This window comes from Pleuronectes platessa, chromosome 14 (assembly GCF_947347685.1).
Source record: "Pleuronectes platessa chromosome 14, fPlePla1.1, whole genome shotgun sequence".
In the NCBI taxonomy this organism is placed as follows: domain Eukaryota; kingdom Metazoa; phylum Chordata; class Actinopteri; order Pleuronectiformes; family Pleuronectidae; genus Pleuronectes; species Pleuronectes platessa.
In genome coordinates, this window is record NC_070639.1 from 20,403,468 (window position 1) to 20,426,857 (window position 23,390).

The 23,390-nt window shown below is 41.4% G+C and overlaps 1 protein-coding gene across 1 annotated transcript in view; it reads right to left on the reverse strand.

The window, feature by feature from the left end:
• The window catches only part of ube2f (ubiquitin-conjugating enzyme E2F (putative)), a 30,402-nt gene extending 23,939 nt beyond the window's left edge, over positions 1 to 6,463 (reverse strand). Inside the window, exons 1-4 of the mRNA XM_053440366.1 lie at positions 6,262 to 6,463; positions 4,114 to 4,278; positions 2,638 to 2,667; positions 383 to 448 (exon numbers count right to left, since the gene is read on the reverse strand). Of these exons, the coding sequence (XP_053296341.1) occupies positions 383 to 448; positions 2,638 to 2,667; positions 4,114 to 4,228 (211 nt within the window). The 5' untranslated portion in view covers positions 4,229 to 4,278; positions 6,262 to 6,463. The remainder of the gene's footprint in view (positions 1 to 382; positions 449 to 2,637; positions 2,668 to 4,113; positions 4,279 to 6,261) is intronic.
• Between the last annotated feature and the right edge of the window lie 16,927 nt (positions 6,464 to 23,390).

The window sequence follows — 23,390 nt, forward strand, 5'->3', positions numbered from 1 at the left end:
TGACATCGACGATGACTCACCAGGGGATAAGATAGAAAGGCCAACTCCTCTACTGAATGTGAAAGGAGTCATTCGCCATTTTTAGCTCGTTTACCCGCTTTTAAAAACCCACCTACTCACTCCTTTTGGTTTAAAAAGAGGTATTATATCCTTAATCAATCTATTCATTTGATTGTCATTAACCAAGATGACTTGAATTCTGCAGCAACATCAGCCCAGAAGTGCTGCAGCACAAATAGCAATGCAGGGATGTAGACGAAAAGATGGCATCAACTAGTTTCTATGCATCTCAAGTAACAGAGGAGAAACTTTTAAGTCGTCACATATTTAAATAAACAAAATTTTAAACAGTCAAAGATGGGTTTTCTTCAAATGTTCTTACCAGGAGACACTGCCAGCTGAAAATGATGCAGCTGGTCTTCATCAGGGAAACTGGCTTTGCATGTACCTGAACCAGAACAAATGGAGAGGGGGGGGTCAGTTATTAGAGCGAAAGGTTAAATCGAATACAATAGGATCTGCCATTAATTATAATTACATGTTTTTATGTCCAATAATGGTATCATAAAATCAATATTGTATTTCCATTCCATGCCTCCTCAGTAACACTAAGTTCATACAGACTGTGTGTATGAAACAGGACTCCCTGTGGCACCACATTCCCCCCTGGTGTCTGAGGACATTCACTGCACTCCAGACGACACTTTTTATCTAAGTTCATGTGCAGAAACTTTTCATAAACCAACCAAACATCACAGCAACTCTTTTTAACAGCTCATTTTTTTTCTGCATGAAAATAACAACACACATATGGTGATTTCTGAAAATTATATGAATGTAAACATTGAATCTAACTCAACACTACAACAGAGTTTAGTCTGAATGATCAGATCAACTTGTGTGGGTTTTGTGTTGTATTTTCTCAAACATACTCCGATAAACTCATAGATCATATATGATAACTTGGGCTGATGACTGAAGTTTAAAACGTGTTAATGTTTAGTTGTCGGTGTGTAGGAGGGAATGCTTGGGGGGGGGGGGGATTTTCCATCTGCTTCTTCTTTTGTGAGTCCAGTGGTTTTATTGTTGGAGGGGGACAAATATTTCTTGCTGTACTTAAAAAGTATTTTATAGTGAAACTGTCAAAACAAGATGTTTTTGAAAACTGATTCATCCCTTTTGATGCGTCCTCGACTCTGTGCTTTCAACAGATCTTCAAAGCTACGTCCTTTTACGGCCTTGTGTATAATTTGCCTCCAGTTTGCATTTTATTTTCCTATCCATTCTTTGTAGCTTTACAATTCTCTTGCTTCTGAAAGACAACGTCAATAGACCGAGCTGTAGTTTAACTAATCCCTGCTCATGTGAGTTGTTCCTGTAGTATATTCCGTTTTCTTGACGGTGAAAAGCCTAAATATCTAAATATAAATCACATCTGTCATTGCTTTGCACTTACAATCCCCTTGTCTGATCGTCACCCTTTCAAAACAATCCACGGGATCTTCTCAGCTTCGTTTAAAATAGACGTCCCACACTGGGCTTACAGCCTGGATTGGCAGACATGTAAACGGATGGTGGACATGAAAAGCAGAAGACATCCTTACAGGCTGTTTGAGCCTTGTAGGGGGATTTCTGAGCATTTTCCTAGTTCCACCCCCTTGTTCACCTATTCCTTCACCCATTTGTTTACATCAGTTCTGCGAGGATGTGAGGCTATGACCTCGGAGCGACTCTCTTGTTAGTGTATTGTCATATTCAAACAAGACAAACGTAGTTAAGTGTCCGCCTTTTTTCTGGAGGATGACGTTTACAACATTTTTCCCTAAGCAACAAGTCAACTTTCTAGTTTAACCTACACAAGCTGTTTGTCTGTCATCCACGGCCCTCGCCTGCAAGGACAAACTCCTCAGACCACAAACAAAGACAAGCAGCCAAAGCAATCATAATGGATTCTGCTCTCATGCATAACAATAACCTGATAACAGACTAATGAAGATCTGATATTCTGCAGTGTTAATCTCAAAAGCAATAGCCAGCCAAAGTTGAGAGTGAAGTTTGTTGGAACGAATCCTTCCCAGGACGTGTTTGACAAGTATGACAAGCATGAAACCCGTCAAGGCCCCAGAGCCTTTGTGATTATAAAATTAAAGACTGTGGCTCGTTTCCAGATTATTACAGCAACATTAATGCAGCAGAGCTGGTTGGTCTGGATAAAAAGGAAAAAGTGAAAAAGTGATGCTTTAGAGAAGGTTTTCTGCTGCATTAAAAATAAATGAGTCAATAATTTACACTGATCTTAATTTAATAAATAATGTGTACAAACTACTAAAAACATTCTATCAACAAACACTATTAAATATTACAATTAAAAAAAACAGACATATTCACAAAGATTGCCAAAGACCTTTATGTTACTGTAATACATTTTGAAGAACTGTTAAAAAGGACCTGCACCAGAGCACTGTAATAAATTATGGTATTTTAATTCAGTAACTCAGCTGCAACACTTTAAGATGTAAGATGTGGAGCTGAATAAATGTATATATAAGCACAGGGAGGAGGAGACAGAACAACAAGAGGAGTCTGACTCAGCTCACTCAGTTGCTGCAGTGCACAGAGGTGTGTGTGTGTACTTACTGGGGAGATTGGTTTCAAGTTCTGCAACTTCTGTTGAGAGAAAAGGACAACCATGATTGAGAGACTGTGAGGAACGCACACAAACACAATTTACTTTATGAAAGCTATCATGATCAGAAAGATTGGATTTGTTAAAAAAAGACAAAGATGATGAGACAAACATCCTGCTTGGTAGGAGCAGGAAATGGATGCATTAATAAAGTTCTTATCGTGGAGCAGATTTAGTTTTAGCAGAATGGATTAAAGAAATAAAGCCTCTCAGCCTCAGTTTGAACAACCGACAGTTTGGGATTCAAGCCAGCCCACTTGACTTTGTGATTATCCCCCTTGGGGGCACTAAAAACGAACAGACTAATAAAATCCAGTCAGAACCGCACAGATAAAATGACTTGCACAAGGCAAAAGTAATGCAAGAAGGAGAAAGTCACTTAAATGTTGAGCTGGACAGTGTTATGCTGATGTCTGTTTGTAAGATTGTGTCCAACTACGTTCAAATTGAGCTGTAGAGGATGTTGGACCAGTGGTGGAGAACTCAACACTGAATCTACTCTGATTATAAATACGAGTGTCATACTTGATGGCAAATTCTGGGTTCATACACATGTTTATCAAAACAGACTTTTCATGACCATACATGCTCTGAAATGTCTGTATTATACGTGTCTATCCAGACTCGATCTCACAATGTTATTGAAAGTGATTGAATGTCACAGCTGTCTCTGAATTTAATAATCCTGCAGTTTTGGTTGATTAACTTACGAACAGGCGATACAACAAGTCCCGTCACATTCTGACAGTGTGAAGCGATTCTTTTTTTTTGTCTCCCCCTTTGAATTGGATTGTTTTTTAATCGAGGCCCCGTTCTTTCTATCGTTCTCAGTCTCACTCACTGTTTATCTGCAGCAGCAGCAGCAGTGTATCAGTGTGTTTTATTTATTAGTCACACTCACTGCTGTGGCCACCAAACAATCTCTCTTTCTTCACCTCCTCCTCACTCACAAACAGCTCGATGTCAGTGTCACAGAGCTGCTCTTCTTCTTCTCATTCACCATAAACCCATTAGTCAGCAGGATAATTGAATATTCATGGCTTGCTTGGCATTGACAATTTATGATTTATATATATTTACTATAAAAACTCTTGCATGAAGCTGAAACCTTGATCACAATGGTCATAGCAAGTGGGTAACGTTCGAGTAAATGCACTCACATGTGCGAGTAAATGTAAACCGAATGACAAAAAATGAGAAGGACAAGGACAACTCTGTGAAATGTAAGGGAGAGAGAAGGCAGGTGTCTAAGGTGTCAATAAGAGGAAGCTATAAATAGAAAACCAAGGAGCAAAAACACAGATGGATGAAGAAGAAGGAAGGAAACAGAATGAAGAGCAGGGCAGCTGGGACTGACTCTAGAACCCTGCAACCGTCAAGGTATAGGCAGTAAAGAATGCATGGATGAAGAAATGAATACCGTGTACCTTTGGTAAGGAGGCGGTCTCTGATGGAGATTCTGTGGGTGGAGTCGGAGGCTCCAGAGGCACGTCCCGTCTTTCCTCCATCCTCCCTCTTCAGTTTACTGGCCAGTGTAAGCATGGCTCCGCCGTTGTGGTCTGCCTCTGTCTGCTGCTCTGCTGCTCAAAGTCCTGACAGTCACACAGAGCATGAGGAGAACGTTAGCTCATTTTATCACATGGCAGAAAAGAGCAGACAAATGTGTTTCATTACTGCAGCGACAGGTGAATATGTTACAGAAATACCTAACACTGGCTAATTTAAATGTAACTGTTGAAGACAACTATATGTGTCATCTATGGGAGACACATTAGTGATATCTCCAAGTTGCAGATATAAATAGGATATATGATAAAGAAACAGGAGTGTTAGGAGATAAATCATATTCAAGGCCAAAGCTCAATACTGCTTAGAAATAACAGATATTTTCACTCCTTTTCAGTCTACACATATCCAGTTGATCTTCAGTGAAGAGAACAGAACTTAAAAGTGTTTAATGGCTTTGACACGGAGACGTGATGAGTGCTTCATATCAAGAAGCCAAAAACTATGCATTTGGTTATAGATTCATTTTATCATCAACACACTATTATTTGTAGAAAGAGTGGGTTTGCATTGAAGCTCCACTGAGAACATTAGTGGCGTTTCTGCTAAATAATATTCAACAGACCCGCAGCAACTGCAAAGTAGCAGGAAAACGAAAAGGTACTTCAACCCCATGCTCTTGCCAACTTCCCTATTAATACCTATGTTATGAAACTGTCGGGTTCATTGATGCAAAACTTTAATCTTTCCTTCCTCCAACAGTCCAAAGAAATGCATGTTATTGCCAACTCTAAATTGTCCATGGGTGTAAATGGTTGTTTGTCTCGGCTGACCTGTACAGGGTGTACCCCTCCTCTCACCCAATGGCAGCTGGGATTTGCACTAGCAACCCCCCTGCAACCCTCAATAGGATAAGCAGTGTTGCTAATAGATGGATCTGTGTCTTTGCTTTTATTCACCTGTTGGAGTGAGAGTTTTTGGTGCATTGTGGTAAATGGAATGCATTATAGTCCAGTCTCCACTCAAAGTGTTTCATAATCACATTCACTCATTCATATAGTGCTTCTATCTATAGCACTTTTCAACTGCCACGGCTATCACGGTTAATTCTCGGTTCAGCGTCTGGCCAAAGGAGACTTGTGACCTGAGTTGTGGAAGAGCTCAGGGATCAAACCACCGAACTTGCGATTTGTGGATGTTACTCCTGATCCAGAACTTGCCTGTTTACTTGTAAATGCAGTTTATTCCAAATGCATTTGTGAAATTAGAGTCGTTTAGCCCCTGTCTCTCAGCAGGAGCTCTTCCCTGGTGTGTCTGTGTGTCTCCAGTCTGAGCGCTGCAGGGGCACAGCGGGAAGCTATCAGGTAACACTCGTGTCCCACTGACTCAGCAGCCCACCTGCCCCGGCTGTCAATCACTGCAGTCGCTGGCTGACACACAGGCTACCTGGATATTAGTCCCAGAGCTGTGGGGGGCGATAACAACACTAAGGGCGACAAACACACACAACTTGGGGGTGTTGTGAAATCACACAAAACAGTCCCTGATATGACCTCGCATGCGTCCATCTCATTATACACATGCTTATTTACAACACAGCGTAGGGAGTGAGCTCAGCTGTTCAGTAAAATGGGTGCAGCCGGATTGAGCAATGATACTGTACCTCACAAGTAAGTGACGTCAGCTAACTTCCACCAACACAACTGTGTGTGTGTGTGTGTGTGTAGCCCTGAGTGTCAGACCTGTTGTGGCAGTCAACAACACTCAGGACTCACACTTAGATACTTGTGTGTCTCTGAGTTTCTGCTCCTCGTCGCTGCTCTGCTCCGCTCGGGGCAGAACTCACCGTCACAACAAACCGCTAACACCGCTAATCACAGCTAGCTAGACCCGGTCCCTGAGCTGGAACCCGGTCCCGGCTCGGGGCTCGTTCCTCCCGCAGGTGGCCCAGCTTGTCTCAGCCCGCGGGGAGACGAGTTCTGGTTGTCTTGTAGAAAGTCTCCTCGCTGGCCGCTGCTGAATCAACATGATCCCAGTTCACCACAGTGTTGTTCTGTGTGTATCTTTACCTGCTGTCTCAGAGCTAGCGCTCCGTGCTACACCATAATCAACCCGCCCTCCCGTGTTCGAGGCGCCGTCTGTAGCCGAGGACGGTCGCAGGCGCGTCGGACTCTGGATCTCTCACCCACACGCAGGACCTGGAGGCTCCCGGCGGACTCGCACTGACATGGACACTCAGCTGTCACAACTTGGATCCGGCGTCATGGGCAACGGAAGTGCGGTGCCTGCCGTTCCTCATTGTCGTCCGGGTAGACATGTGAGCGGATAAACAGTTCCGCAGGGTGGCTCCCTCGTTTCCGGTCGGTTCTATGATAATAATGTAAGCGTTATTATGACTAGGTCTCCAATATTCATCAATGCGATGAGGAGACACTCACAGAAAGCTGCTGTTAAAATGTATTTAACAATTCGTGTTGTTGTTGTTTTTGTTGTTGTTGTTGTTGTTGTTGTTGTTGTTGTTGTTGGTGGTGGTGGTGCTGGTTTTGTTGATGTTGTTATTATTATTATTATTATTATTATTAGGTTGCTACAATCGCTCTAACATAACAGTTAGGAAGAAGTACCGGAACACACATGCACACTCGCATTTGTACACATACACACACACACACACACACACACACACACACTTACTATGGTTATTTTTGGATAAATTCATCTAATTCATTTCCAGGAGACTTATCATAACTAAGCATAATCATAACCACTACTTGCTTACAATAACCCTAACCCAACATTGACCTTGACGCTAACTTTAACCTCAACCACTGACCCACAAATTGAAAGGATGGTTGGCTGGCAGACACACACACAAACACACACACTCTCTCTCTCTCTCTCCTTCTCTCTCTCTCTCTCTCTCTCTCTCTCTCTCTCTCTCTCTCTCTCTCTCATCAAATTTGATCTCATCTGTTTGGACAGGTGTTGGCCATAAGGCTTCCTGCGATGCTGATACACCAAAGGATTTGCCCCCGTGACAATGGTATGTATGTTCACTCCTCCTCACAGGGTGCGCTTCACAGTTTGCTTTTGTTATTCTGCCGAAGTCAAGTGAGGACAAATTGTTCAACTGTGTTTATTTATAGGAGTGGTATTAGCATGTTGTAGAGAGAGATCGGAGAAGCTCTCCAACTACAACTTTATCAGCTTGAGTTAAAACATATGCAGTCCAGAATCTAAACATCGAAAGAGATAAAGTACAGTAGATGTCCTAAATTTGAATGGGATCAGGGAGGACAATATACTGAAGATAGTAACAAATAAAACTTTCCAACTTATCCTCAAATGAACCGTAAAGGAAAAAGAGAAAATCCAGTTGTGAAAACAATCATTTCTATCACTTCTGGTTCTTCAGGCTCCACAACAGTGTACAAGAGGATTCAAAGGGGGGGAAAAGCCTTTCTGGCAAAAGGGGGCAATTAACTGACAGAAAAAGCGCCTCAAGGAATTTCAGACATCTTTTCAGAAACCTTTGAAAAAGCCCGATGTGGAAAATGTGGAAAATGTTCACCTATAATGTTATCTGCTGTTTGTATATCGCATACAAATATGCTAGGAATTTGTCTCCTGCTTCAATGTTGTGTGCAACACTGAGTTAGGGTTGTGTTGAAAGCTTTCAACCACTATCATCTGTGTTTTTTTTGTGTTTTTTTATTTTAAATAAGTGACTTTAAAATTGATATAAAGCAGTACTTATCACTCCAACCATTTTTCAACCCAAAACCTTTATTCTTTACTTAAACATCACAGAAGGTCTGTGGCCATGCAGCAGCTTTGTGAGGCTGGGATCAAGGCTCAGCTGTGTTTTGACAAAAGAATGTATATGGTTTCAGTTCAGGCAAATCCGACACCGGACATCTGGTGGACAGCCCAAGGCAAACCACAGCCACCCCTGACATCACAACTGCAGCCATTAAGGAAGCTCAGTCAAACAGAAGTGGATTTGACAGAAGGAAAGTCAATGCCAGTCATGGTAGAATATGTGAGCTGGCGTATTGTATATCAAGCAGTCTTGTTGTGATCACTTGTTGTGATCGGCTTCCTCCATGATCAAGATCCACGTGTTAGGATCAAACTTGGTCCGACCGTGTGAAGAGTGTTGCAGTTGTTACTGAGAAAACTTTAATTTTAATGAGTTGAGCTATAGAGAGCGAATTGGTTAACAATCTGACACCTCGAAGAAAGCTGGCAACATTCAGGAAATAAGACAAGACGTCAGGACAAGAGGAAACCAGCTGCGACATCACCCACGTGTTTGTGAGCTGCTGCTGCTTCTAAGACTTGAGTTTGGAATTTTAATCAGCAGCATCTTGTCTTTTTAAACAAGAAATAACCATATTGTTGGAGCCTGACTGAGAACTCCAGGTCACTGCACACCCACCCACACCTGCAAACTACCTGAAACTTGAGATTCTAAAGTCCCAGGGAACCTTTTTACTTTGTATTGAAGTTTTCATATAGACTTCAATACAAATTTACTTATTTTTCCAACCAAAGGAGTCGCCCTCTGCTGGTCTTTTGAGATAATACAGGTCTCAGGCACTCCCGTATTGGCATCACTTTCTAAACAGGCTATGATTCCAAAGTATCAGCTATAGGGTTTATATTGTTCTTACGTCCAGATTGATCCTCTCAATAACAGAACCTCCTGCTGTCTTGACACCTGCAGGGTTTTCCAAAGATATCATCAAATGCATGGAATCAGATTTTCAAGCAAATATTTGACACTTATCAAAGCTTTTTACCACTTACCCTGAAGCAGCAATTATTAAACCTCTATGGTGTCCTTCATAAGGTTGTTTGTCAACAGCCTAACATCTTCTAGCCCCTAAACATCTGTTTTTGATGTTTTCTAGACAAGATTTCAACCACGTCACAGAACAAGTCTTTACTGTAGATTAAGTCTTGAATGACATTCCACCTCCACAGTGGAAAAGTTCTGCAGTGAACGATTGTATGAACATGTTAACACAATTACAAAACCAAGCTTTACCTCAATGAACACAATAGGAATCGGAGAACTGGAATGATGTCTCTATTATGACATCATTCCAGTTCTCCGATTTTTAAACTGGCTTCCTGTGTGTTTAAATACATTTTCTTGTTATGATGTTTCCATTCCTCTCAGACCATCTGGGACACATCTGCTTCCTGTTCCGAAGCTACAGTAAACATGGAGAAGCAGCACTCAATTTGTATCTATCATATATCTGGGACGAATTCCAAGAAAACTTTTGCTCCTCTACAAATCCCATTTTGTTTTAATCAAAGTGTAAAACATCACAATCAATTCACTTTATAGCTACTCACAAGGTGCTTCTGAATGTCAAATGATGTTTGATCATAAACAAAAGTATTAGAGAAATTTAAAATAAGATTTGAAAGTTTTTTAATCTATATTTGGTGGCTTAATCCCACAAACAATTGGAGAATCGTGTCTTTCACTTACAACACTTACACCACTACTTACTGTGTGTGTCACATGTGGCTGTCAGTTCACATCCAGCTGTGACTGTGACAGCAGCAGTGACATCAGCCCCACCGGCCTTGAGTCTTAATCTTGCAGAAAGCGAGTCTGACACCGGGGGGGGGGGTTCGCTCTCCCTGCTGGAAACACATGACCCAGATGTCAGCGTATCTTGTCGACTCAATTTACCGGAGAAAAACTCCTCTGCGAGAACATGACTAACGCACTTGTCATAACGATACATATCCTGTTTTTCTACCTTGTTTGCTTTAGTTATGCTCAGAGGCGGTTGGGAAAATTAAGAAGGGCTGTAACTCTATTTGTAAATATAAAAGCAAACTATTAATAACCAGGCTAGGGGTCATCAAAAGAGAATATCATCAGGTGACTACATGATGAAAACAAGTGGAAAAGTAGTGGATATAGATATTTCAGTTCGGGCAAAATCATATAGTAACATAAGGAATATCTGAATATAGAACTCAGTAGTCAGGGAGGACGTTCAGCTTCAGCACATGTGAGTGGAGATGAGAACATGTGTACAACAGACCTGCTTCCTGTTTGAAGTCGCTCCAACTCCCTGAGCAGCGTTTGACCAGAGAGAGGAAACATAATCCAAGTGTGAGTTATTATCCGAGTCTTACATCACCGACGTTAATATCTCGTCAATATACTCTGTCAAAAACTGTACTTGCTCCCATTTTAACTCTTAACACCCATATATTATCTTTTACTTCTGATCAGTCTTCTTTCATTTGAATACAGCAGGAGGGAAAGTTGTTGGTTGGGACTAATACAAATGAGTTCTAAATCCTATTTGTATGTTCAGCTCTTATGTAATGTGTTAAATCTATGCACAGGAAATCATTGGCGACATTGACAACCTGTTATAAGAGGGAACATCCAATTGTGAAAAGAGACATCAATAGAAATGAATCACTTGAGTTGAGTGTGTATTTGTGTGAGAAGAGAGAGTCGGAGCTGCTGAAGTTTAAACTGGTGCAACTGAAACAACAAATAGAAAGGAAGGTTTGTTTGTCCCAGATCGAGCAAATGTTTTTTTTAAGTGAACACTGGGAACAATTGCATTTTGCCTCACTTGGTATTTGTAATGAAACACTTAATTAAACACAATCATTTTAAAGATTTTACTGTTTTCTTGAAGAATGCTTTTATTCTCTACGTAACAGGGGAGGATTTCAAATATATTTTAGTTCATCAACGTGGAAGAGGGTAAAGGCAAAGACTTTGAAAAGCAGAGTGAAATGATAAAATGTTTAATTAAATATTTATAGATATCAAGAATATTTAATATGTGGAAAAATCTTTTGCAGTCTGTGACTGTTTGAAGTGTTGGACCCTCAGACATCAGCAGACTCTCCTTGAATGTTCCCTGGTGATTATCTTCCTCTAGAGCCTCATTCAGCTCTTCACATTGTTCTGCTCTCCACCAACTCCAACACAAAGCTGCACTGAGATCAGGTGAGTGATTCGGCCAATGGAAGATGTCGCCAGCCCATAGTGCTGCCAGGTCCAGACAGTACAGTTATCGAACCCTTTAAAATCTCTACCACCACATCTGTATCTCTGTCACATGATAAAAAGGGAGGACTTGTGTAAAACATGACAAACCTGCAGGGCACACACACTCTGAGACACTAAGGCCATGTGAATAGAGAAGTGAGAGCTAAGTTTCAGTTGGAAATCCTGCAAAGTGGCTATTGATACCTCACCTGACAGATGGTTCTCTGGAATAACATGTCATGGGTGGAAATAAATGTACCAAGAGGCACAAGTCATCCTGAGGAACTTTTTTTTCCTTATGCACAGATCATCGGAGGTTATTAAAGGTGACTGGATGTTTTCCACTCTTTTGTGCCTCCCAGGAAACTGAGTGGGGTTAGTGCTACTGGTTTCCTGCCAAGTCACAGAGCTACAGGCAGTGTCCTCTTCAGATCATCTCACCCTGAGCCTGCGTGTCAGTGGTGATTTGCCTGTGCTCTGTTAGACTTATGTTGAGTGTTTATTCACACACATTCACACGTGGATCTGAATGGTTTGTGTTCAAATGTAGCTGTTAAAAGAAGTTTAAAAAGTGGATTCAAGCAAACATTGTGACCTCTGGTTTAAGTTTCCCCTGAACACCTGTCTGGAATCAGAGATTAGAGGAGCAGACGATCAAAGAGATCAGTGACAATCTTGGAAAGCAAGTGTGGAGATGTTTGAGAATGATTCTCCACCGAGACTCTTCTGGAGCAGAAGAAGCAAGATCCATCTCAGCTCTGTCACCACAACACAGAGAAATTCTCCTCAAAGACTCATCTAGGATCATTTAATAAAAGTCTTGTAGAGAAAAATATTTAAAGGTTCACAGCTTTTCTAAAATTAAGACCAAATATTGGAAAATGTAAAAAGAAGGAATCGTGGGATCTTCTCGAGGAACAGAATGTTGGCTTCTTGAAATTGTTGTCACATCAAGCAGCTGAAGACGTTCTTATACTTCCATGTTTGCTTTTCTTTCACCTTCTGTCCATTTCACCTCAAACCAGCTTCATCAGGTTTAAGTTCGTAGACCAGGGGTGTCCAAACTACGGCCCGCGGGCCATCTGCGGCCCCCCATCCATTTTAAATTGGCCCGCCTCAAAAAAAATAAAATAATAATAATAATAAATTAAAAAAATTAAAAAATTAAATATTTTTTTTTAAACTAGCAATTTAGTAACACTTAAATGAAACTTAATTATAGCACTATGTAGTTTTGCTCCATTTTTGAAGAAATTGTACTTTCTTGATTCTTGTTGTTCGGGGTTTGTTCCCTCGGGTACCCTTGAATGCATTGATTGTGAATCGCTTTGGATTAAAGCGTCAGCTAAATGAATTGTAATGTAATGGACTATTGCCCACTGTATTGTACTTCTCAGTTTAGACACTAGGTGGCGCCCATCTCACCCCTGACCTGCCAGCTGTCCCTCAGAACACCGCCACGCCCCCCGCCCTGAGCGATGCAATTGAGGGGCATTGTCAACGGTCCGCTCCAGGGCATGGGGGCGGGGCGGCGTAAGTGGCCAGAAAGGTAATTGGCTATCACCAATACCACTCGTAAACACTCGGTCTGCGTGGCATGGCTCCCTCATGCTCCAGCTCCTCCGGGGCTGGACTCTCCAGCAGCTCCTTCGAACTGGTTCCCCAGGTCAACGGATCAGGCTGAGACAAAGCAGGCGCATTGTGCAGCAGATTGTAGAGGCGATTCCTACGGTTCCTGTTCTTATTGCCTCTTCTGCGTGGGGGACGAATAAACAAAGAGTCAGGAAGGATGGCAGTGTAAATGAGAAACTCTGAATATCAAGCTTTTCCACCAATTTGGAACCTACTACAAAATTATTATCACTGACCTAAACAGAAGCAAAACAAAACCCTAATAACTGATTTATTTTTAAATTAATGGATTCTAGTTAATCAAAGTTAAAAATATCGTGCTAGCAGAAAAGATAAATATCAAAATCACAGAGACACTCTCCTCAAGTTTCAGAGAGACCTAACACCAACAGGATCCTTCAAATCAGACAGCGTTGTCATCTCATACCTTCCGTCGAAGTCTGCCTTCTCTTGAGGAGGGGTGGAGGGTTGTGGTGAGGGGCTGGACTGCAGCGCTGAGAAGCAGTTGAGCCCTGCAGAGATGAAACGTTAAAAGAGAGAAAAGTGAAAAATAACGATTGTGGGTGATCAGAGTCAAGGTCCAGTCATTAAGAGGAAGATGCTTCACCTGACTCCATGTACAGGATATGCTGTAAGTTACTGTTTTATATCAGGGTTTCATCTAGTTCAATTTAAAACCTTTTTAAGAACATAATGAAGGAAATTCTGGTAAAATGTAATAGATATGAAAGACTATCAGACTCCCAGATTTCTAACAAGCTTCATATCTTAGATGAATCAGTGACAACTACAGCTAAACAGAGCGGAGCAGCCGAAACATTGTGAAGTGAGTGACACCCTTCCATCGTTAAGTGTTGTAGTATGAACTCCAAACAGGGACACGACTCCTGATCAGCAGGTCATGAAGTGTGAACTGCACAGTGATCTGATAGGTTTGAAAGTCATGTGGTGTGACCTCACCTGAGTCACCGGCCTTGGCTCCTCCACCACTGCCCTTCACCAATGGGACTTGAGCCCAGGGGCCCTGCTGGATCTTCTCGTCCACTTTTCTCTGCTCCTCCTTCTCTTTAATTGCCTCCTTGTGGACAATGGTTATCGGACCCTGCCCGGGTCCTCTGGACACCCAGTTGTTCTGAAAAAAAAATAAATGTACATTTTCAAAGTAATTTAAATGTTTGAAGTCTGTAGCCAATCCTCCAGATTTTACCCGGCCGTCACGTCTGACACCGATTTAAGTTTCCATGGAACATGACCAGTTACCACATGGTAATTGTTTGTCATTGTTTTTGGGATTCCAATGTAGAAATATGAGCAAATCAACTATTAGGGACAGAGAGTAAATAGCAGCTTCACGTCTCCTGTATGCAGTGCATTTGTACAATCCTCACAGTAGAAGGTTAGAAAAACGTAGAATGGTAAGATCTGTGTCAAAGCCTCAGACAGCTCATCTCACCTTGGAGACCTTTGGGATATTCTTGGAGTCTCTGGTCCTTCTTTTGGTCCTATTAGGCACAGTGGTCCAGGGCTCCTCGTTCTTCACAAGCTGATCTCTCTGCTCACTTGGATCTGTGGAGACCCAACCACACAAAAAAAAAAAAAAAACGAACAGGGAAATATAGGTTTAAGATTAGTTCACAGGAAATACAGTGCAGTCAGACGGCTGTGAAAGTGGCAGACAGAGTGACATTTCTGACAGTTTCTGTGGCATGCTACGTTACAAGATGAAATATTATAGCTCAGCTAGCAGATGGGAGGGAGTGAGGGGGCTTCCTGTCTGCTGTTGGGCCTGAAAGCATCTCTGCAGGTTATATGGACAGGAAGTCTACAGACTGGTTTCCTGAGTCACTATAGCTGTGTCGATGTGATTCTAAACCTTAAAGAGGATTCAGACTGCAGGACTGACCTGGCTGTCTCTTGGTGTCATTGGAGAGCAGTTGTTGTTGCACTTCTCTTGGCTCCTCCTGCTCGTCAATGGTGTTCAGACCCTGCTCGGGTCCTCCGGACACCCAGTTGTGCTGAAGAAAAAAAAATGTTCAGAACCACAATGACTTCAAACCTGAATCAGTGTTAAACAGATTTCATTGCTCTTTATCTTTGACAGATCAGAGAATTTAGGAGCATGTGTGGGTTTTATCACACAGTCCTAGATACATTTTGGCATAAACAGAGGACTCACCAATCTCAGGTCTATAATAGCCTGCAACATTAATCGTATTTGAGACGAAGTTTTCCCCTCTTCGACGATCTTTTCAATCTGGATAAAATACTCATCCATCTGAGGCTGGTGAGACACAGAGGGAGAGTGGTTAATTTGAGACATGAAGTTCATGTTCAGCATGTCTCCATTCAATCTACCAGACACTGCTGACAAAAAGTTCACATCACATCTTCATCCCTGCAAACAACGCATTTCTCTTAATATTTAGTTTTGGAAAGGGAAACCAGCCGCATATTATCCTCTAGATTATATTCGAAGCTTTCAATCTGTAGCCCTTCAGACCTTTTCTAAGACCGTAATAAAATACATTTAGGATTTATGTCAAATGTACTACTTCCAGCTCACCTTGGCCTCCTCTAAGTCAAGGACCTTGCCCATGGTGGTGAGCAGGTCACACAGACACTCTACAGACTCTTTGTCTCGGTGGTTCAGCAGCCTGACCACGCAGTCATGAATGATGGCCGCCGTTTGCATCTTGAGCTTGAAGATTTCGCTGTCCTCGGCCTTCTGCAGATTTATCAGAAGTCGGTGACGATCCGTCTAATGGGACCAAGGAAACAAACATATGGACAGAGTTGAAACCAAAACTAAAAGACGTTTCGGGAAAGATCCGGCGTCACACTTAAGTCAGGTAAATCAGGCTTGAAACAATCATTGAAACATTTAGTGTAACCAATGACACTGACACGATATGCAGATCAAGTTGCTTTCAGACATGTACATGAGAACTGAAATGTCTGTGTCAGTTGCTACGGACACTGTCTGGAACTTTTCCAACCGGTTCCTGATGAAAATGTGCAGAAATGTTGATAACATGAAAAACATATACACAAGTCAGGATGCAAAAGAGATGTAATAGACGTGGCAGACGCCATTAAAGACATCAGGGCCAAAGCCTGTGCTGTGTCGTTTCTTGATGTATCACTCAGCCCTTGGACTTAATCGGACAAAGATCATAGGCAAAGTTTGCAAATAGAACAGGGAGCTAGGCAATAAAACGATATCAATAAGTATCGTTATATAATTCTCATCAATAGCTGAATAAATAAAGTCAGTCTCTTATATCTTTATCTTCTAACACTGGGAAAATGTACGGTTACACAGACAAAGGGGTGGATCCAGGGAGTTATTTTGTCACTGTCTTTTGACATTGTGGGATAGGATTTTTTTTAAAGTTTTACCAATAACCAGGGAATAATTCGTGGATCAGGGCTTCAAATCAGAGACTTTAGGCCCCTGGTGAAGCCTTTTTTGCAAGCAGGTACCAGCAAACTATTATGATGATGATGGTGGAAGAAGAGAAGCAGGAGGGAACATACAGTTGGGTAAATTACCTGATGATGAATTGTCTGTCTCGGCTCCGTAGCAAACTTGTGGGTTTTGAGGAGATGTCCAGCAAGGTAAGAGAGGAGGGATGACATCTAAAGGTCAAGAACTTCAAAGCACATTATAGGACCGGAGCATCACTCATTTTGATAAAGGCATTAAATCTGCCTTTAAACGATTGGGCAACATCCTGTGAAAAACTGCAGTTCACTGGATGGCCACTAGTGGCCGGCTCCATGTTAAAAAGCCTGAATTAATATTCAAGGTGATAATCTCCCACAGAGCTGTTGATAACAGTCCACATCATGTCTCTTCACTTCTCTGTGAAAACATAATTATATAATGAATAATAATAATAAATACACCTGTGTATTGATTTTTGTGAAGATCGGTCAATGTGAACACGTTCCGGGGTGTAGACAGTGCTGCTCCTCCATCAGTTGGAGTCTCTGCCTGGTTCCGTTCTGTTCTACTTTTTTTGAGGGTTCTCTAAAACCTTTTCACCAATTGTGTACAACATGGCAAAAGTGCATTACATTGGGTCATATATGTTTATTATGAAAATGTATGAGCTGGTGAATGCTATATTGTGACGTTCCAAGCACCAGTGGCAATAATCATAGACTTGTCATCACTTTTGATCAAATACCACCCTCTAGTGGTATTGTCTGTGTACTTCAACAAATCCCTGATGCAATTCAAACATGCTCTGTGAATGTGAGCGTCAGCACTATGAGCGGAGAGCGAGCAGAGGTTAAAAATACTGAAGAGTGCGTTCTGCTTATTTCTAAGGAATCAGTATGTAGTATCAGGGATAGGTCACCCTCCTTCTCTACTCACCATTATGCCGATGGAGGAGTGGGTGTAGTGTTTGAGTCCACAAATCACTTCTGGAGTTTCAGGGGTAAACTTTGTTGCAGCAGAATTCAATCCAATAGAAGTCAAAGGTGAGTCATTATTCAGACGTAATCAAACAACAGAAAAAACACAACATGCCTCCATGTGTCTGGAAGCCCCGACATTCATATTCAACTCAAACAGGGTCATGTACATTGTGTTTTGTTTGTTTGAATGTTTACAATTCCATTCAGGTTGTCTGACTAGTAGACTGAAATGTTGAAATACAATTTTTTTGTAAAGTATCAAGAGATATTAATAATATTCAACATTGTGTGTAGTCAGTGAAAGGTGTTTGACCCACAGCTATCAGCCGACTCTTTGCCAGTTTCTAATGTGTGTCTGTCTCCAGCAGAAGAATCCCACTATGAGGTTCATCACCTCTATCATTGAAATCTTAATTACTGCTGATAAAATCAAATGAAGATTCGACGCAAAATCAGTATTGTGGAGGAGTCAGGGCAAATAAAACTACAGTGGTCTGCAAATAAAGAGAATATACGTCTCTGAGATTATGTAAAGTGGATGAAGGCCACATGAAAAACTGCCCAACAAAATTAACATAGACAGTGAAAGCAGAGACAATAAACACATGGAGTCTTGATTCAAGTGTCACCCTCTAGTGGTATTTTATAAAACAACCTCACACATAGATCTCCTGTGTCCACGACATTGCTGGCCGGTGTTGAAAGTGTGAGAGGTGTCGGACTCAGGCCTCCTCTGGTTTACAGGCCAGCAGGTAGTAATACTTCACAGCCACCACCACCTCTGCGTCTGCTGAGGTCACCTGCATCACGGACTTCAGCCTGGACAGAGAGGAGCATGGGAAATAAAGTGTTATGAGTCATTCAGAGAGTAAAGTCAGGGGCAACATCCTGTCCCTGTGGCAGATCTTATCTCTCAGCGTGTCATATAACAACTAGAATGGTGCAAACCTCCCCCTAAGTCTCAACAGTCTCCTTAAATTCAATGAAGCTGCACCAGATGTCACACACTCATAGATATGTGTCCCTTAAATATTCATTTCTCCCTGAGTAAAAACTAAATTCGAGATTCGGATCATCACTTAAATTCAATAGGTTCTTCAATGACAAATCTCTCCAGCAAGTTTCTTTCTCACAAACAAATAAAGATACAAACCAACAAACCAACAAACAACCAGACAGGGCAGAAATATGAAATCCTTGGTAGAGATAATGTCATCAGATCAGTACTTTTTTACATTTTCACAAACACATGTGTGATGTGCATGCGTGTGTATAGTGTGGTGAATAAGTATTTACTTTTGACAGATGTCCCGGGAGAGTTGCTCGGCCTTCTGCGGGTCGGCTCTCAGCAGAATCTGATAGCTGGAGAAAGACTCCACCATCCCCATGTAGCCGGACAGAGGCATGGCCTTTGTCACTCTCACACACTCTTGCCTTTAGGAACACACACAAACACACACATCTGACTACTGTACTGCCCGAAGTGATAAAATATTGGAAAACTAATATTTAGAATTTGGCAGAGAGGAATGTGTTCACTCACCACTCCTTGTCCGGGTAAGGGATGGATTCATACGCCGCCCGGTACAACTCAATAGTGCTGGGACCAATGTGAGGGTAGCGGTAGAGTTTTAAAGCTGCATGAAACTGATCAAATCATCAGAAGAGTCCGTCAACTCACTGATGTCATTATACACAACTTGAGTCAGGTGTTTTACCCACTGATGGGCTTTGCACAATAATAACCACTAGATGACGATGTTGTGCAATGTGATTTGCTTGTGTTGTTTGTATTTACCCTGATGATATTTGCCTGTTTGGTTTGTGTCAGTGGGATGAATCCTGTCTGAACACGTGCAATCTTAAATCTTAAAGGAAAAATGCTGTCCTCATACTCACAGCCCACAGTCCTCATGGTAAATAAACACAATTGCTTGTGGTGGGACTCTGATCTTTCAATATGCAGATATACATGAACAGTTCATGACTATTAATGGATCCCTACTATTATTATTATGCTGCTACAGATGCTTTTCATTTACTTTATCATGTGTCCTGACACGTAAGTATTTCTATAACAAGAAAAGCATTTGAAAACTGTATTCATGTGCACATTCACAGTAACCTCTCTCACTCTGCGTGTACCTCTTTGCAGACTTGGTTGAGTGCTTGCGAGCAGCAGCCGTCGTAGCTGAGCTCCATGTCCATGGTGTAGCTGAGCAGAGCCAGGCAGCCGCGGGGCTTCAGGACTCTGTGGGCCTCCAGGAGAAAGCGTGGCCTGTCAAACCAGTGGAACGCAGTCATAACCGTCAGCAGGTCCACTGAGCTGTCAGCCAACGGCAGCTCCTCAGCCGCACACTCTCTGAAGATGGGAAGGCAGCAGGAACTGAATCAAACTCCACACACACACACACACCAGGTGAAACCACGTTTGGGCCTTTCCACATTCTACAACTAATGAATCCTTACATACAAAAATCAAGTCAGATTAAACAATTAATTTCTGAGTTTTAATGGTGCACCAAATGCAATACATGATTAACTCCACCTTGTATCCCTCCAGGTTTTACTGATATTAATGTAGATATTCTAAAATATTTCAAATACTGGGAATAAATACTCCATTGATACTGGGTTTATTAAATCAATGTGCTCCATGCTTTGCATATTAATTTTGTTAACTATTTGTGTTGTATATTTCAAACAATACATAGGGGATTATTATTCAGTTGACTCAGGGCCGGGTCTAGACAGGCATGTATGAGGGGGCAGCCACAAATCTTGAGGGGGCATTGTGCCTAACCCTAACCCTAACCCTGTTTAGTTTGAGGGGGCACAACATTTATTTGAGGGGGCCAGGCCCCCTCTTGCCCCTGCCTAGACCCGGCCCTGGTTGACTGTATGTTGGTTCTGCAGTGTGGGCCTCACAGCATGACCGACTTTCACCAGACAAGGTTCCCATTGTTCTCTCTTGTCGCCAAGTGGCTCAACAGAGCAGTAAATATAAAATATTGGTGTTATCTTGATATCTCGCCATGCATTTTTGGAATGGTTGGCTTGATTTCTCCCTCTGTAGCCAGGCAAACATGGCACAAACAAACTAACAACTGTTAAGTCAAGAATAAAAATATGAATCCTGATTGCAGGTTAGTCCATGCTCACCTATATGTGATGTTTGCCTCCAGGGCATACTGGAAAGCCAAATCCAGCTGGGCAGGACTCACATCTGTCCCCACCACGGAAGCAAAGTGTTGGGCCAGCAGCCGAGTGCCCTGTCCCGAGCCACAACCCACATCCACTGCCAGCTCAAAGGGACGAGCTTTCTGTCAAAATAACATCGCTGTGCAGTTAGTTTTAACATTTCTCCTCCAGTAGTTATATTCCAGAGGCTGTCATCCTCTTCCTACTTGCACTTACCCGTTTTTCCAGGAATCCAAGGACCTGTTGTATAAGATGTTCTGATGGGGAGACCCTGTACTTTAAGTAAGAAGCTGCATGCTTCTTGCCCTCAAACAGACGGTGAGCCATTGTTAACTGATGCCTCCGTGAACAGCTGATTTATCATAAGCTTCATAAAGAGCTAAAAAAAAATCGACTTTACCTTCTATTTCGTCTGCAGGCAGGCATTCAGAACCACACACACACACATACACACATGCATGGACGCACACACACAAGAGGGAAACAACGGGGTGCAAGGGAAATGGGAGGCTCCTTTATCTCTGCTGGTATGTGGTGTATTTCATAATGAGGGTGTTTAAAGGGACAGCTCCCTCTCTGTGTGCAACAATGCTGAGTGACCTGAATGTAATAATAAAAATAACACATTTAGGCAAAGCTCACAGGTCTGGGTCGGTTCATGGGTGATGTCAGAACAAGCTGGTGAGGATTGATGTGGCTGAGGTATGATACGTAAGTGTGTAACTATAGTATTGCAATGACGTGTTGTGTGCAACTAAGTGTGTGCGTCTGTTGGCTTCTAAATCTCATGGTACTCTTTAACTAAGGTTGTTAATTATTAACAGTCACTGCTTATAAACCTCTACAGCTGCTGGTCAGCAGAATTTAGTTCAGTCCATTTCCTTCAAGGGCTGTGAGGACATTAATAATAAACTGCTCATATAATAATCATTGGAATTTTAATCTTGACTCTGCAATGTATCAGTTATATCTGGTTGTCAATTAAATATAAGAAGTACTTAGTCTTTTTTGTTGTATTATTGGCGTCTTCAGAAAGTACTTTTAATGGCAATGCAGTATGATGTCACAAGTGTCATAACACTACACATATTTTCATGTTGCACAAAGTAGAAGTGACAAGTTACCTTCAACAGAATGAAAAATAGCACAAAATAAAGAAGTCACACTGAAGCAGTTACAACAAATAAGTCTGTGAAGGTTCAGCTGCTTTTGGAAATGTTTTGAATTGTAGTTTTTGTGCCAAAACACAGTGTGTTAAGGATTAGATTGGAAAGCTTTTCATACAGAGTTTACATTACATACAAAAGGTCAGTAAGAGTTTGACTGGGGAAAAACACAGAAATGTCCAAATTCAATATGCACACTCTTTAATACATCAGAGGCTTTAACATCCCAGAATCAGTTTATTCTTTTTCTTTTTCTGTATTGTTGATCATTTTGGTTTAGATGCCAGGACACAGAAATATTCCATCGTCCACTCTATTTCAGTGTCCGGAGACGTGACTCCCATTTCATCCAGAAACCTGTGAAGCAGTGAGAAACAGACTCTGATTATATAACTTGTAGAGCACCAAGAAGACATTCAGTAAATTATTTTAAAAAAAATCAAAAAATGGATACCTGGAGAAATGCTGGTGTGTGTGTGTGTGTGTGTGTGTGTGTGTGTGTGTGTGTGTGTGTGTGTTTTACCTCTTCTCAGTGTTGAGCAGCAGGTCGTTAGCCGCCTGAGGGTCTTTCTCCTTGTAGGTTTGGAACATGGACAGGGTCTCAATAAATCCCACCAGGTTTTTCAAAGTGATGAAAGATTTCACTTCTGTTTCGATCCTGTGGTTTCAATAAAGTAGATCAATTTTTTTTATTCAAGACAAAAATGAGAAATAGAAATAATAAATTTATCTGAGTCGTATCTTTCTTTATAACTTGTCTTTTAATTTATTTTATTGAGCATTTTATATGGCATATGGTATTTGTATACTAATTTATTTTACCTGTTTCTTCTAAACCTGATGATTTAATAAAGATTATTGTTATTTTATTAAAACCACATTTGAATTTACTTTATCGAGTCTTTTATTTTGGTCTTGCACAAACTCATGAATAACGTTCCCCTAAATAGGACACAGATGTTCTTTAAAGGACCAAAACTTATTCTCTGAGAAACCAAACAAAATGTTTAAACACTTTTGTTATCCGTATTTTAAAGGCTAGGATATATAATGAGGCCTAATTTGTCAGCCGACAGTTAATTCTAGGTATTACAGAGGTGTACTTGGCATTGGTCAGTTAAGTGTCTGTGTTGTAATTACCGTTCTTTGTCTGGAAAAGGGATGGCAGAGTATAACTCCTCCAGTTTACTGTTACACTGAGCTTCTGGGATGTTGCTGGTGTATGGCATCAGCAGCTGTTTCACCTGGAAGTGAATAAAGATAAAAACATGAATCCTTTACTCTATGCACTGACTTTTGTTGTGTGTCTGTATGTATGTTTAAATAATATATAATGTAAGTAATATAAACTAACATTGAAAACAAATTTAACAGTAAAAACTGCAGTTTTATAAATCTGTATGTTTGCTGTTGTTTTTAATGATGGTAGTGGCAGGAGCTAGAGAGCAGCTCCAGGAGAACCTGGGGGAGTTGATTGGCTGATTAGTTGGACAATTAACTCTCCCTTGATTCAAAAGAGCGGCCACAGGGGAAGAGACACAAAAGAGACACGAAAGAGACACGAAGGAGACACATGAGGAGAAACTCATGAGAGTCACAGAGACAGACAAAGAGACAGATGACGGAGCTGAGCTGCTACGTCGTGAGAAACTGCTTGTCAATGTATGTTTAGTGATTTGGAATCTATGTTTGGTGCAGTTTAATTAATAAAAAAGAGGCT